Source organism: Narcine bancroftii, chromosome 3 (assembly GCF_036971445.1).
Source record: "Narcine bancroftii isolate sNarBan1 chromosome 3, sNarBan1.hap1, whole genome shotgun sequence".
Classification (NCBI taxonomy): Eukaryota; Metazoa; Chordata; class Chondrichthyes; order Torpediniformes; family Narcinidae; genus Narcine; species Narcine bancroftii.
This window is the reverse complement of record NC_091471.1, coordinates 232,457,988-232,469,437: the sequence shown is the minus strand read 5'-3', so window position 1 is coordinate 232,469,437 and position 11,450 is coordinate 232,457,988. Positions and strand designations below refer to the sequence as shown.

The window sequence follows — 11,450 nt, the reverse complement described above, 5'->3', positions numbered from 1 at the left end:
ACTCGACTGAGGAGTATGGAGTCTCCAGGGTTCTGGACCAGGACAGACCTCACCAGCTCACCAACTCCATAGTGACCGTGAAGGTAAATGGAGATTCCACTAAATGCCTAATTGACACAGGTTCTACTGAAAGCTTCATAAACTCACGGACTGTGCAAAAATACAACCTGAAGATGTATCCTTCTAATGACCACATATTTCTTACGTCTCATTCGCATTCTACTCAGGTACAACAACATTGTATAGCATCACTTGTCGTTTGAAGGAAGGGAGTTCTGTAAATTTCGCTTGTATATTCTTAATGAATTGTGTGCTCCGGTGTTGTTGGGTCTGGACTTCCTGTGTCACCTTAAAAGCATGACCTTGGAGTATTCTGGTCCCCTCCTCCCTGTAACAGTTCAGAACAGAAGGCCCCTAAAACCAGAACCCACATGCAGCCTCTCCACACTAAATATCGACCCCCCCTCCTCTCTTCCCGAATCTGTCCTCAGATTCCAAGCCCATTGCTACTAAGAGAAGGAGGTACAGTGCAGCAGACTGAGAATTTATAAAGTTGGAGACTCAACGTCTGCTGGAAGAAGGTATCATCGAACCTAGCAAGTCCAGGCATGTAATTGACTATAGCCAAACTATTAATTGGTACACACTCCTGGACACATACCCCCTCCCTCGTATTTCGGATATGATGAATGATATCGCGCAGTATTGGGTCTATTTGACCCATCGACCTGAAAGCTGCCTATCACCGCTGCCAATCTGTTCTGGACCGTCCACATATGGCATTTGAAACAAATGGTCATCTCTATCAATTCCAGAGTGTCCCTTTCGGTATTACTAATGGGGTTTCTATCTTCCAGAGGCAGATGGACAGAATGGTGAATGAGTATGGGTTGAAGGCTACCTTCCCCTACCTCGATAATGTCACCATCTGTGGCCACACCTTGGAAGACCATGATGCCAACTCCAGAGTTTTCTCCACGCGGTGAAAGCCCTGAACCTCAAGACTAAATGTCTGGCTATCCTTGGCTACGTGGTGGAGAATGGCATCATCCGATAGGATGCACCCCCTGTTATAGCTCACCATTCCCAGGACCACAAAGGCTTTGAGGAGATGCCTGGGGTTTTTCTCATATTATGCACAGTGGATCCCTCAAAGCACTGATAAGGTTCACCCTCTCTTAAAAGCCACTAAATTCCCCCTCTCGGCAGAAGCCCAAACGGCTTTCAACTACCTCCGGAACCACATTGTGAAAGCTGCCATGCAAGCGGTGGAAGAGAATGTACTTTTCCAAGTGAAAAGAGACACTTCGGACGTAGCCCTGGCCGCTACCCTCAACCAGGAGGGCAGGTCGGTTGCATTTTCTTCACAGAAATTACAAGGCCACGAGCTCCGGAACCCATCGGTGGAAAAGGAGGCTCAAACCATTGTAGAAGCCACAAGGCACTGGAGACACTACCTGGCTGGTAGATTTACACTCCTCACTGACCTGCCCTCTGTCGCATTCATGTTCAATAATGTCAAGAGGGGCAAAATCAAGAATGACAAGATTGCTGGGTGGAGGGTTGAACTCTCCACCTACAATTATGACTTTGGCTATCAGCCAGGAGCCCTTAATAACCCTCCAGATGCCTTATCCAGAGGAAGCTGTGTCTCTGCACAATGAGCTTTGCCATCCAGGGGTCACCCGCATGGATCATTTTGTCAAGGCGTACAATCTGCCTTACTCCATGGAAGACGTCAGGGAAATGATCAGGTCTTGCCAAGTCTGTGCGGAGTGCAAGCAGCACTTCAATCGGCCCACAGAGATGCACCTGATTGAGTCATCCCGGCCTTTTGAATGGCTCAGCATCGATTTTATGGGATCTCTCCCCTCCACGAATGGGAACACCTTCTTCCTCTCTGTCACTGATGAGTACTCCCGCTTCCCGTTTGCCATTCCATGCCCAGACACGTCCACCTCGTCAGATATGAAAGCCCTAGACTCCATTTTCACCCTGTCCAGGTATCACAGCTATACTCATAGCAACCAGGGCTCATCCTTTATGGGTGACGAGTTAAGTCACTTTCTGCCGGTGAGGGGCATCGCGTCCAGCAGGATTACTAGCTACAACCCCCCGGGGGAATAGGAAGGTTGAAAGGAGACCACCACGGTCTGAATGGCTGTCAATCTGGCCCTAAAGTCAAAAGGTCTTCCAACCTCGCGCTGGCAGGATATCCTCCCCATGGTACTCCACTCCATCCGGTCCATACTATGTATAGCAACCAACGCTACTCATGAGCTCCTATTCACTTTCGAAAGAAGGTCAGCATCGGGAATTACACTCACAATCTGGCTCACCACTCCTAGTCCAGTCCTTCTTAGGAAGCACATGAGGAGAAGCAAGACCGACCCCCTGGTGGAGAGGGTGAAACTGCTCTATGCCAATCCAACATTCGCCTATGTGGAGTACCTGGATGGCAGGGAGGACACCGTCTCCATCAGGGACCTGGCACCCACTGGAATAGAGGGTTCGTTGCCTCAGGTGCCCTGTGAGCCACGGAGCTCATTCTTGCCACCCCCAGCCAAGGCCTCGGGGGATCCGGTTCAGGAGGAAAGTGCACCACCCTCCATCGTCGAGCTGGAGACCTAGCCCACCTCTCCTCCCTCACAAGGGGACCAGGAGACCCAAGGAGTCCAAGGCCCCCCAGAGCTAAGGCACTCCACCAGGATCTCCAGACCCCTGGACCGCTTAAATTTGTAAATAACTATATATTTTTTTAAACCACTTGTTTCTGTACCCATGTTCTCTGTCACAGACCCTAAATTCTACAGGAAGGGGTGAATGAAGTGAACTGAGATTCACTGGTAGGGTGTTGTACTGATGGCTGGCCCCGCCTCTTGGCTTCACTCTCATCTGCCCACATATTTCCCTGGTTTCCCGCCTAAACCCAGGACCCTTCTGAAGGTGACTGCGAAACTCTACCCATAGTTATGAGCCAATCAAAGCGTTTGTTCTCCCTTCAGTCGTGAGAGCTTTTATTCACGCTACAAGTTGGCGGCCGGTTACTAGTGGTGTTCCGCAGGGGGTCGGTGTTGGAGCCGCTTCTTTTTACAATGTATATCGATGATTTAGATTGTGGATTAAATGGTTTTGTGGCCAAATTTGCAGATGACACCAAGGTAGGTGGTAGAGTACGAAGTGCAGAAGAAATCGAAAGCTTGCAGAGAGACTTGGACAGTTTAGGAGAATGGGCGAAGAAATGGCAGATGAGATATGATGTGGAGAAATGTACAGGCAGATTATTATTTGGATGGGGAGAAAATTCCAACCTCAGACCTACAAAGGGATTTGGGGGGGGTCCTCGTGCAGGATATCCTGAAAGTTGATCGTCAGGTTGGATCGGCAGTAAAGAAGGCGAATGCTATGTTGGTATTCGTTTCAAAGGGGAATAGTGTAGAAGGGTAAAGAGGGGTTGATGAGACTCTATGGGGCACTGGGGAGACCTCACTTGGAGACTGTGTGCAGTTTTGGGCCCCATATCTTAGAAACGATAGAGCAAGGTTGGTGAGGGTACGGAGGTTTACCAGAATGATTCCGGGAATGAGAAGAATAACATATGAGGATCACTTAGCAGCTCTTGGACTCTATTCATTAGACTATAGAGGGGATCTCAAAAAAACATTTTGAATAGTGAATGGATTGGACAGAGTGGATGGAAATAAGATGTTTCCCCATTGGATGATTCCAGGACAAGGTGGCACAGTCTTGGAATTAAAAAGTACTAATTTAGAACAGAGATGAGGAGAAATTTCTTTAGCCCAGAGGGTCGTGGATTTGTGGAATTTATTGCTAATGCAGCTGTGGAGGCTGGATCATTGGGGAATGTAAAGGGGAAAATTATAGGTATCTAATGAGTCGGGGTATCGTGGGATATGGGGACAAGGCCGGTACTTGGAACAGTTTAGCTCAGGGAGGTTTCACGGTGTAGACCCGATGGGCCAAATGGCCTGCTTCTCTTGTGATCTTACAACCCTGTCCCACCTGAGACACCACTTTCAGGGAATATATCTGTATCCCCGGATCCCAACCATTCACCACGGATGTCCAACCTTGGATTGTCCTTCCAAAATGAAAATCCAACCTACATTTACTCTGTCTACTCCCCTCAAATCTTCCCTCACTCTCTGATGCTCCAAGATGTAAATGCCGAACCTGGCTACCCTTTCACTAGTTCACCTGGCACTCTCACCCCGAGACACAGAGACCTTCATGGTGGGGGCTGGAGGCGGGGAGTGGTGGGGGGATGGGAGGGCGAGGTGGGAAGCGTAAATCCATCCGAGGATTGTTCATTCACTGTTTGTTCCTTTGCAGGTGGGGGCGTGGATTTGGGCTGCTAGCAGGAGTCTTGGGGCACGACAGCATCCTGAACCTGCCCAACAGCGTGTTTGGCCTCTTCTTCTACCTTCTCCAGCTTCTGCTTGGTAGGTCAGGGTGGGGGCTCGACCAGGGTTGGGGAGGGGGGCCGGGTAGAGAGAGACAGAGGGCGGAGACAGACAGAGAGAGAGGGGGAAAGAGGGGAGAGATAGTGAGAAAGAGGGGGATAGAGAGACTGAGGGTGGAGAGGGAGATAAGGAGGTGAGAGGGTGGAGAGAGAAAGAAAGCGAGACTGAAAGGGAGGTGAAGTGAGGGGGGGAGAGAGAGGGAAGGGGAGAGAGCCAGAGAGAGGGCAGAAAGAGAGTTGGAGAGAGAGAGAGAGTGAAAAGAGAAAGAGAGATGGGGAAAGGGGGGAGAGAGAGAGAGAGGGAAGGAGCGACACTGGTCAGTGTACAGATATCCCCCTGAGAGAGGGGGTTGTAGAGACCCTGGTCAGTGTACAGATATCCCCCTGAGAGAGGGGGACCGAAAGACCTCAGTCAGTGTACAGACACAAAGACCCCAGTCAGTGTACAGATACACCCCTGAGAGATGGGGACGGAAAGACACCAATCAGTGTACAGATATCCCCCTGAGAGAGGGGGGGACGGAGAGGCACTGGTCAGTGTACAGATACACCCTGAGAGATGGGAATGGAGAGTCCCTGGTCAGTGTACATATATCCCTCTGAGAGAGAGGGACAGGATGGAGAGATGGATCCGACGAGAAGGGTAATGGCTTCCCATCTGCAGGTCAGATGCAGAGCGCTGCTGCGTCGATGGTTCTCCTTGCCACCTCAGTCATGTCGCTGGTTGGCTCCGTCTATCTTGCTTACATCCTGGTCTTCGCCCTCCACGACTTCTGCCTCGTCTGCGTCACAACCTACATCCTCAACTTCCTGCTCTTCATCCTTAACTACCGATGGAGGGTGCATCTTCGCTCCAGCGGGAGGCAGGGGAAGGACAAGCCAGAGTGACCGGAGTGGAGGGAGGGAACGGGTGGACGGAGGTGGGTGGCTGACCGGAGCATGTTCTACCCCCATCTCGCCTATCCGAGGCTCTTGTTGCCATTTTCCCCCCCCCCCCCTATCCACGAGGGGTGCTGTCGTACCACCTCCAGTCCTCAAAGTGGCACTGCAGTTCTCCTCCTGGACACAACCCTGCTGCAGATCCCCCTCCCAGGCTAGAGATAGCCCTGCAGCCCCATCTCTTCTACATGTGGTTGCCCTGCTGCAGTTCCCCCTCCTGTCCTGGAGGTGATGGTGCAGTCCCTCCTGTCCTGGAAACAGCTCCGCTGCAGTTTCCCCTCCTGTCCCGCAGCTAGTGCTGCAGCTGTCTCGTTCTGTCCTAGAGATAGCCCTGCTGCAGTTCCCTGTCCCTTCCCTGAAGTGGAGTTGTTGCTGTCCTTCCAGTTCCTGAGGTGGCATTGAAGACCCTCCTGTCCTGGAGGTGGCGATGCAGTACCTCTCCAGTTCTGTAAGGCATCTTCCCTGCCTGTAGGGGGCTCTGTAGTTCCCCCACCGCCACAACTTGGAGGGATACTGCAGTTACCTTCTCCCTCCCTGCCTGTCGTGGGCGCTGCAGCACCTCCTCCCTGCCTGTAGGAGGCACTGCAGCCTCCCCCTTCCTGTAGGGGGTGCTGCAGCCACCTCCTCTCATTTTGAGGGGGTGAATCAGAGCAGAGGGTGAGAGACGGATAGAGGTGTTTCCCCTCCCCCACCAATCCCCCTGCCCAGCACTCGCCCTCAACACCCAGCCCCTCCCTCCCTCTCTCCACCTCCTCCTGCCTCCATCCCTCCCTCTCTCCAACCATCCCTCCCTTCTTCCTTCTCCTCCCTCCCTTCCCCACCTCTCCTTCCCTCGCCCCCTTCCCTCTCCACCCCTCCCCCTTCCCTCTCCACCCCCTCCCTCCTGAAAATAATGTTGGTTTGAACATTCTGTCTGTGCCAAATAAACATTTTATGGAATCGCTGCAAATTAAATGCACATTTATACAGAACCGTCTCTCCCGCTACCTTTCTTCGTCTCCCCGCTCATCCCGCGGTGGGGGTGGGGTGGTGAACTGGGTACGGAAGGGGACACACTTTGACCAGAGGGGAGATCTTCCAACAGGGAAGGAGAGCGGTGAGGGAGGTGGAGGGGGGGAGGGGAGAAGGAGGGAGGAAGGGGCAGGGAGGAGGAGAGGAGGGAGGGAGGGGCAGGGGAGGAGGAGAGGAAAGGGCAGGGAGGAGAGGAGGTGGAGAGGAGGGAGGGAGGGGCAGGGCAGGAGAGGAGGGAGAAATGGACAGGGGCAGGTGGAGAGGAGGGAGGGAGAAAGGGGGAGACAGGAGGAGGGCAGGAGAGTGGGGAGGTGGAGAGGAGGGTGGGGGGGTGGAGTGATGAAGAGAAATGGTGAGTCATGCATTGATGGAGGTGGGGAGAAGGGGTTGAGGGAAGGAGGAGGGTCATAAGGGAAGGCTGAGGAGGGAGAGGGGTGAGGGACAGAGGGTAGAGAAAGGATGAGGGAAGGAGGTGGTGGGCAAGGGGTTCAGGAAAGGCAAGAGGGAGGGGTGGAGGAAGGAGAGGGGAAGAGGGGAGCAGGGTGGTAGAAAGGAGGTGGAGAGGGGTAGGAGGGGTGAAGAAGAGGGATGGAAGGATGAAGAGGAGGGATAGAAGGATGAAGGGGAGTAGAGAGAGGGTGGAGTAGAAAGAAGAAGGGTTGGAGGGGTGATGGATGGAGTGGTGGACAGAGGGGAAGGAAGCAAAGATGGTGGCGGAGGCTTGGAGGAGGGAGTAAGTGGGATGAGGGAGGGGTGTAGGGGAGAGACAGCAGAAGGGGAGGTGGGAGAGGGGATGAGTGGAAGGGGAAGGAGGGAGGGGAGGAATGTGAGGGAGGCTGGAGTGGAATGAGGGTGATTGAAGGGAGGGAGAACGGTGGGAGGGAGTGTGTTTTGTGCAGATAGGCCTCGGCCCAGCTCCCTGGTCCACATACAACAGCAGGCGTGATGTCCCGGGATGAGAGGTGTTTGGCGGGACAGGTCAGGTAGCTTCAGCTGGGCCTTCGCCCTCATCCACGGCTTCCTCCAGCTTCTCCTTGAAGCCCCTCTTGAAGAAACCGACCTGTGGTGGGATGGAAAGGGATTAATCTTCCATCGTTCCCTCTCCCTTCTTGTAGGAGGCGCTGCAGCCCGCCTTTCTGTTTCTGCAGGGGGCACTGCGGTCCGCCCATCCCATCCAGCAAGAAACGGTGTAGTCTGCCCATCCCTTTCTGCAGGAGGCACTGCGGTTCCCCCACCCGTCTTGAAGAGGGCATTGCAGACCAACTCTTGCATCCTGAAGAGGGCGCTGTGGTTTCCCCCACCCATTCTCCAGGTGGCGCTGCAGTCCCCCCTCGCCACCTCCCCCCCTTGTCCTGCAGGGGATGCTGTGGTGTTAACTCCCATCCTCTGGGTGATGCTATTGTTCCCCCTCCAGCCCTGAAGGGGGCCCAGCGATGCACCCTCCTGTCCTACGTGGGGGGCTACAGTTTCCTCCTCCCACCCCTCCTAGGGTACTGCAGCTCCCCCTCCTGTCTGGCGGGCGGTGCGACAGATCCCCCTGCTGTCCTACAGGGGGGCACTGCGGTTGTGTCTCCCAGACTCAGAGCCGAGGTGAGAGCTGACCAATCATGCAGCACCATCCTCCTGGTCCTCACCTTGAAAAGGATGCCGGCGATGATGAGCAGCAGCAGGAACCCACCCACTGTACTGCCCACAATAATTGGCAGAAGATTGACCTCCAACACCAGCTCCACCATGGTGGTGACCTGCATAGGAAGACTCCGCATCAGATGGGGCAGGAGACCCATCTCTTTCCACAACAGGAAAAAAACCCCACTCCAGTCCCCTGCACCCCTCCCCATCTCTGTAACCCCTTCCAGTCCGCTTCGCCCCCACCCTGTCTCTGTAACCCTCTCCGGTCCCCTACACCACTCCCTGTCTCCATAACCCTCTCTGGTCTCCGTAACCCTCTCCAGTCCCCTACACCCCTCCCTGTCTCTGTAACCCTCTCCGGTCCCCTACACTCCTCCCTGTCTCTGTAACCCTCTCCGGTCCCCTACAACCCTCCCTGTCTCTGAACCCCCCCTCCGGTCCCCTACTCCCCTCCCTGTCTCTGTAAACTCCTCCAGTCCCCTACACCCCTCCCTGTCTCTGAACCCCCCCTCCGGACCCCTACTCCCCTCCCTGTCTCTGTAAACTCCTCCAGTCCCCTACACCCCTCCCTTTCTCTGTAACCCACTGTGGTCCCCTACACCCCTCCCTGTCTGTGTAACCCCCTTTGGTCCCCCACTCCCCTCCCTCTCTAAGTAACTCCCGTCGGTCCCCTACACCCCATCCTGTCTCTGTAACCCCCTCCGGTCCCCTGCACCCCTCCTTCCTCTGTAACCACCTCCAGTCTCCTAAACCTCTCCCTGTCTCTGCATACCCCTCCAGTCCCCTTCACCCCCTCCCTGTCTCTGTAACTGCCCCCCACCACCCCAGCCCACTACATCCCTCCCTGTCTCTGTAACTACCTCCGGTCTCCTAAACCTCTCTCTGCCTCTGTAAGCTCCTCCAGTCTCCTTTGCGCCCTTCCTGTCTCTGTAACCCCCTCCGGTCCCCTTCACCCCTCCCTGTCTCTGTAACCCCCACCGGTCCCCTCCCTGTCTCTGTAACCCTCACCGGTCCCCTCCCTGTCTCTGTAACCCCCACTGGTCCCCTCCACTCCTCCCTGTCTCTGTAAGCTCCTCCAATTTCCTTCACTCCCTTTCTGTCTCTGTAACCCCCTCCGGTCCCCTGCACCCCTCCTTCCTCTGTAACCACCTCCAGTCTCCTAAATCTCTCCCTGTCTCTGTATGCCCCTCCAGTCTCCTTCGTCCCCTTCCTATCTCTGTAACCCCCTCTGGTCCCCTAATACCCCTCCCTGTCTCTGTAACCCACCCCCCCCCCCGGCCCACTACATCCCTCCCTGTCTCTGTAAGCCCCTCCAGTCCCCTTTGCCCCCTTCCTGTCTCTGTAACCCCCCCCGGCCCACTACATCCCTCCCTGTCTCTGTAACTACCTCCGGTCCCCTACACCCCTCCATGTCTCTGTAACCCCCTGCTCTGTTTCAGTTTCACCTGTGCCTTTTTGAACCGATTTGTTGCCTGTGACACGTGGATGTACTTTTTATTATTGTAATCGACAGCAGAATGTGTCACCAACTCAAATTCTTGCGGTTCAACCTGTTGCAGGATAAAAATGATCCATCAAATCACCCCATGGAGATGCTTCCCTCCCTGCTCACCGTCCCCTCCCCCCAACCTCACCCTCCCCTTCCTCCCTTCTCACTGTCCCCTCCCTCTTCACCGCCCCCTTCCTCCCCCTTCACCGCCCCATCCCTCCCCTCCCTCCTCACTGTCCCCTCCCTCCCTGCTCACTGTCTCTTTCCACTGTCCCCTTCCTCCCTCCTCACCATCCCCTCCCTCCCTCCTCACTGTCCCCTACCTCCCTGCTCAGTCTCCTTCCACTGTCCCCTCCCTCCCTCCTCACTGTCCCCTCCCTCCCTCCTCACCGTCCCCTCCCTCCCTCCTCACCGTCCCCTCCCTCCCTCCTCACCGTCCCCTCCCTCCCTCCCTCCTCACCGTCCCCTCCCTCCCTCCGCACCGTCCCCTCCCTCCCTCCGCACCGTCCCCTCCCTCCCTCCTCACCGTCCCCTCCCTCCCTCCGCACCGTCCCATCCCTCCCTCCTCACCGTTCCTGGATTTTTCCAGACGATTTTCCCAGTGATATTGAACGTTGGCTGTTCCTTGTACCTCAGGAGTTGGATGGTGCAGATGAACACCGCAGTGGTGGACACGTTGTAACTCTGCCAGTGGAGAGAGGGGCATGAGTGAGAGGTGGTGGGTGGGGAGGTGTGAGAAAGAGAGATGGAGAAAGGGGGTGGGGGGGAGAGAGAGTGGAGAGAGAGCGGGTGATAGAGTTGGAGAGGGGAGGAAGAGAGGGGATGAAGAGAGCAGGAAGAGAGAGGGTAGAGGAGGAAGAGGGGCGAGAGAGGAGTAGGGGAGAGGTAGGGGACGGATAGTGGAAGGTGGGGCAGTGAAGGGGTTCAAATTCAGGAATCCCTGCACTGTTCACCACAGTTGTGGAGGAGAATGAGGGAGAGGGGGAGAGAGGGACAGAGGGCAGTGGAAGAGGGGGTGAGGTACCTTGGACAGGTTGAGGGCGCGGATCTGGCTTGGGTTCAGCGTCTGTGGGAGCTTCAGCCGATGGCACGATATTGGTCTGTCCTGGGGGGCAGAGGGGGTGAAGGGATGTCCTCACTTCCCTGCCCTCCCCTCTCCCTCCTCCCCCTCTCCTCCTCTGTCCCCCTTTCTCCCCCTCTCCTCCTCTGTCCCCCTTCCCTCTCCCCCCAACTCTCCCTCCCCTCTACTTCCCCCTTTCTCCCTTCTCCCTCCCTCCTCCCCTCTCTCTACTCCATCTCCTTCCACCCCTCCCCTCCCTCCGCTTCCCCTTCTTCCTTTCCCTCCCTCCCTTTCTTCCTCCACCCCCCTCCTCCCCTTTCCCCTCACCCATGAGGCGTTGAGTTGCACCCCGTCCCAACTCAGACCGGGCCGGATCACCACGGGCACGAGAAAGATGACCTGCACTTGAAGATTTCGCTGTCCGATGTTCTCTACCTGCCGGAGGGAGGGGAGGCCAGTTACTGGGGGGGGGGGGGGGGGGGGCGGCATTGCCATGGCAACTCACACCACAGCCGGTTATGAGGTGGCTTTGCTGTGTTCAGTTGCCAGGGTCCACATTGCCATGGAAATACCCTTGGGGCCTAGTCGCCATGTTTGGTTCTGAGGGTGTATTGCTTGGCATTTGTTATATAGTCAGGATAATGTGAACTAATTTGTAACTATGCAAGAATACACCCTCGTCACTGTAGTAACTGTAGTGCACCACTGTGGGCCGTATATATATGTATGTATGAACAGTGTCCTGAGATGATGAAAGACATCAGTAAGTAAAGTCTCTTCTGTTATTTGAATCTTGCATCTCTAAGTTATTGAAGAAGCTTCCCAAGCAACACAGA

The 11,450-nt window shown here is 55.2% G+C and overlaps 2 protein-coding genes across 10 annotated transcripts in view; one reads left to right on the top strand and one right to left on the bottom strand.

Annotated features, from left to right (window-relative positions):
• Positions 1–6,393, top strand: part of LOC138758265 (vitamin K epoxide reductase complex subunit 1-like protein 1) — a 10,744-nt gene extending 4,351 nt beyond the window's left edge. Inside the window, exons 2-3 of the mRNA XM_069926949.1 lie at positions 4,354–4,463; positions 5,148–6,393. Coding sequence (XP_069783050.1) covers positions 4,354–4,463; positions 5,148–5,371 — 334 coding nt within the window. The 3' untranslated portion in view covers positions 5,372–6,393. The remainder of the gene's footprint in view (positions 1–4,353; positions 4,464–5,147) is intronic.
• LOC138758253 (integrin alpha-X-like) overlaps positions 6,330–11,450 on the bottom strand; it is a 77,301-nt gene continuing 72,180 nt past the window's right edge. For 2 of the 9 annotated variants that reach the window (XM_069926896.1, XM_069926901.1), the window contains 6 exons: positions 10,942–11,049; positions 10,579–10,659; positions 10,125–10,238; positions 9,511–9,615; positions 8,068–8,178; positions 6,330–7,493 (listed from right to left, as the gene is read on the bottom strand). In XM_069926896.1, the coding sequence (XP_069782997.1) occupies positions 7,413–7,493; positions 8,068–8,178; positions 9,511–9,615; positions 10,125–10,238; positions 10,579–10,659; positions 10,942–11,049 (600 nt within the window). In that variant the 3' untranslated portion in view covers positions 6,330–7,412. Of the gene's footprint in view, positions 7,494–8,067; positions 8,179–9,510; positions 9,616–10,124; positions 10,239–10,578; positions 10,660–10,941; positions 11,050–11,450 lie in introns of those variants that run through there. The other 7 variants (XM_069926897.1, XM_069926899.1, XM_069926898.1 and 4 more) reach the window with 7 other exon arrangements.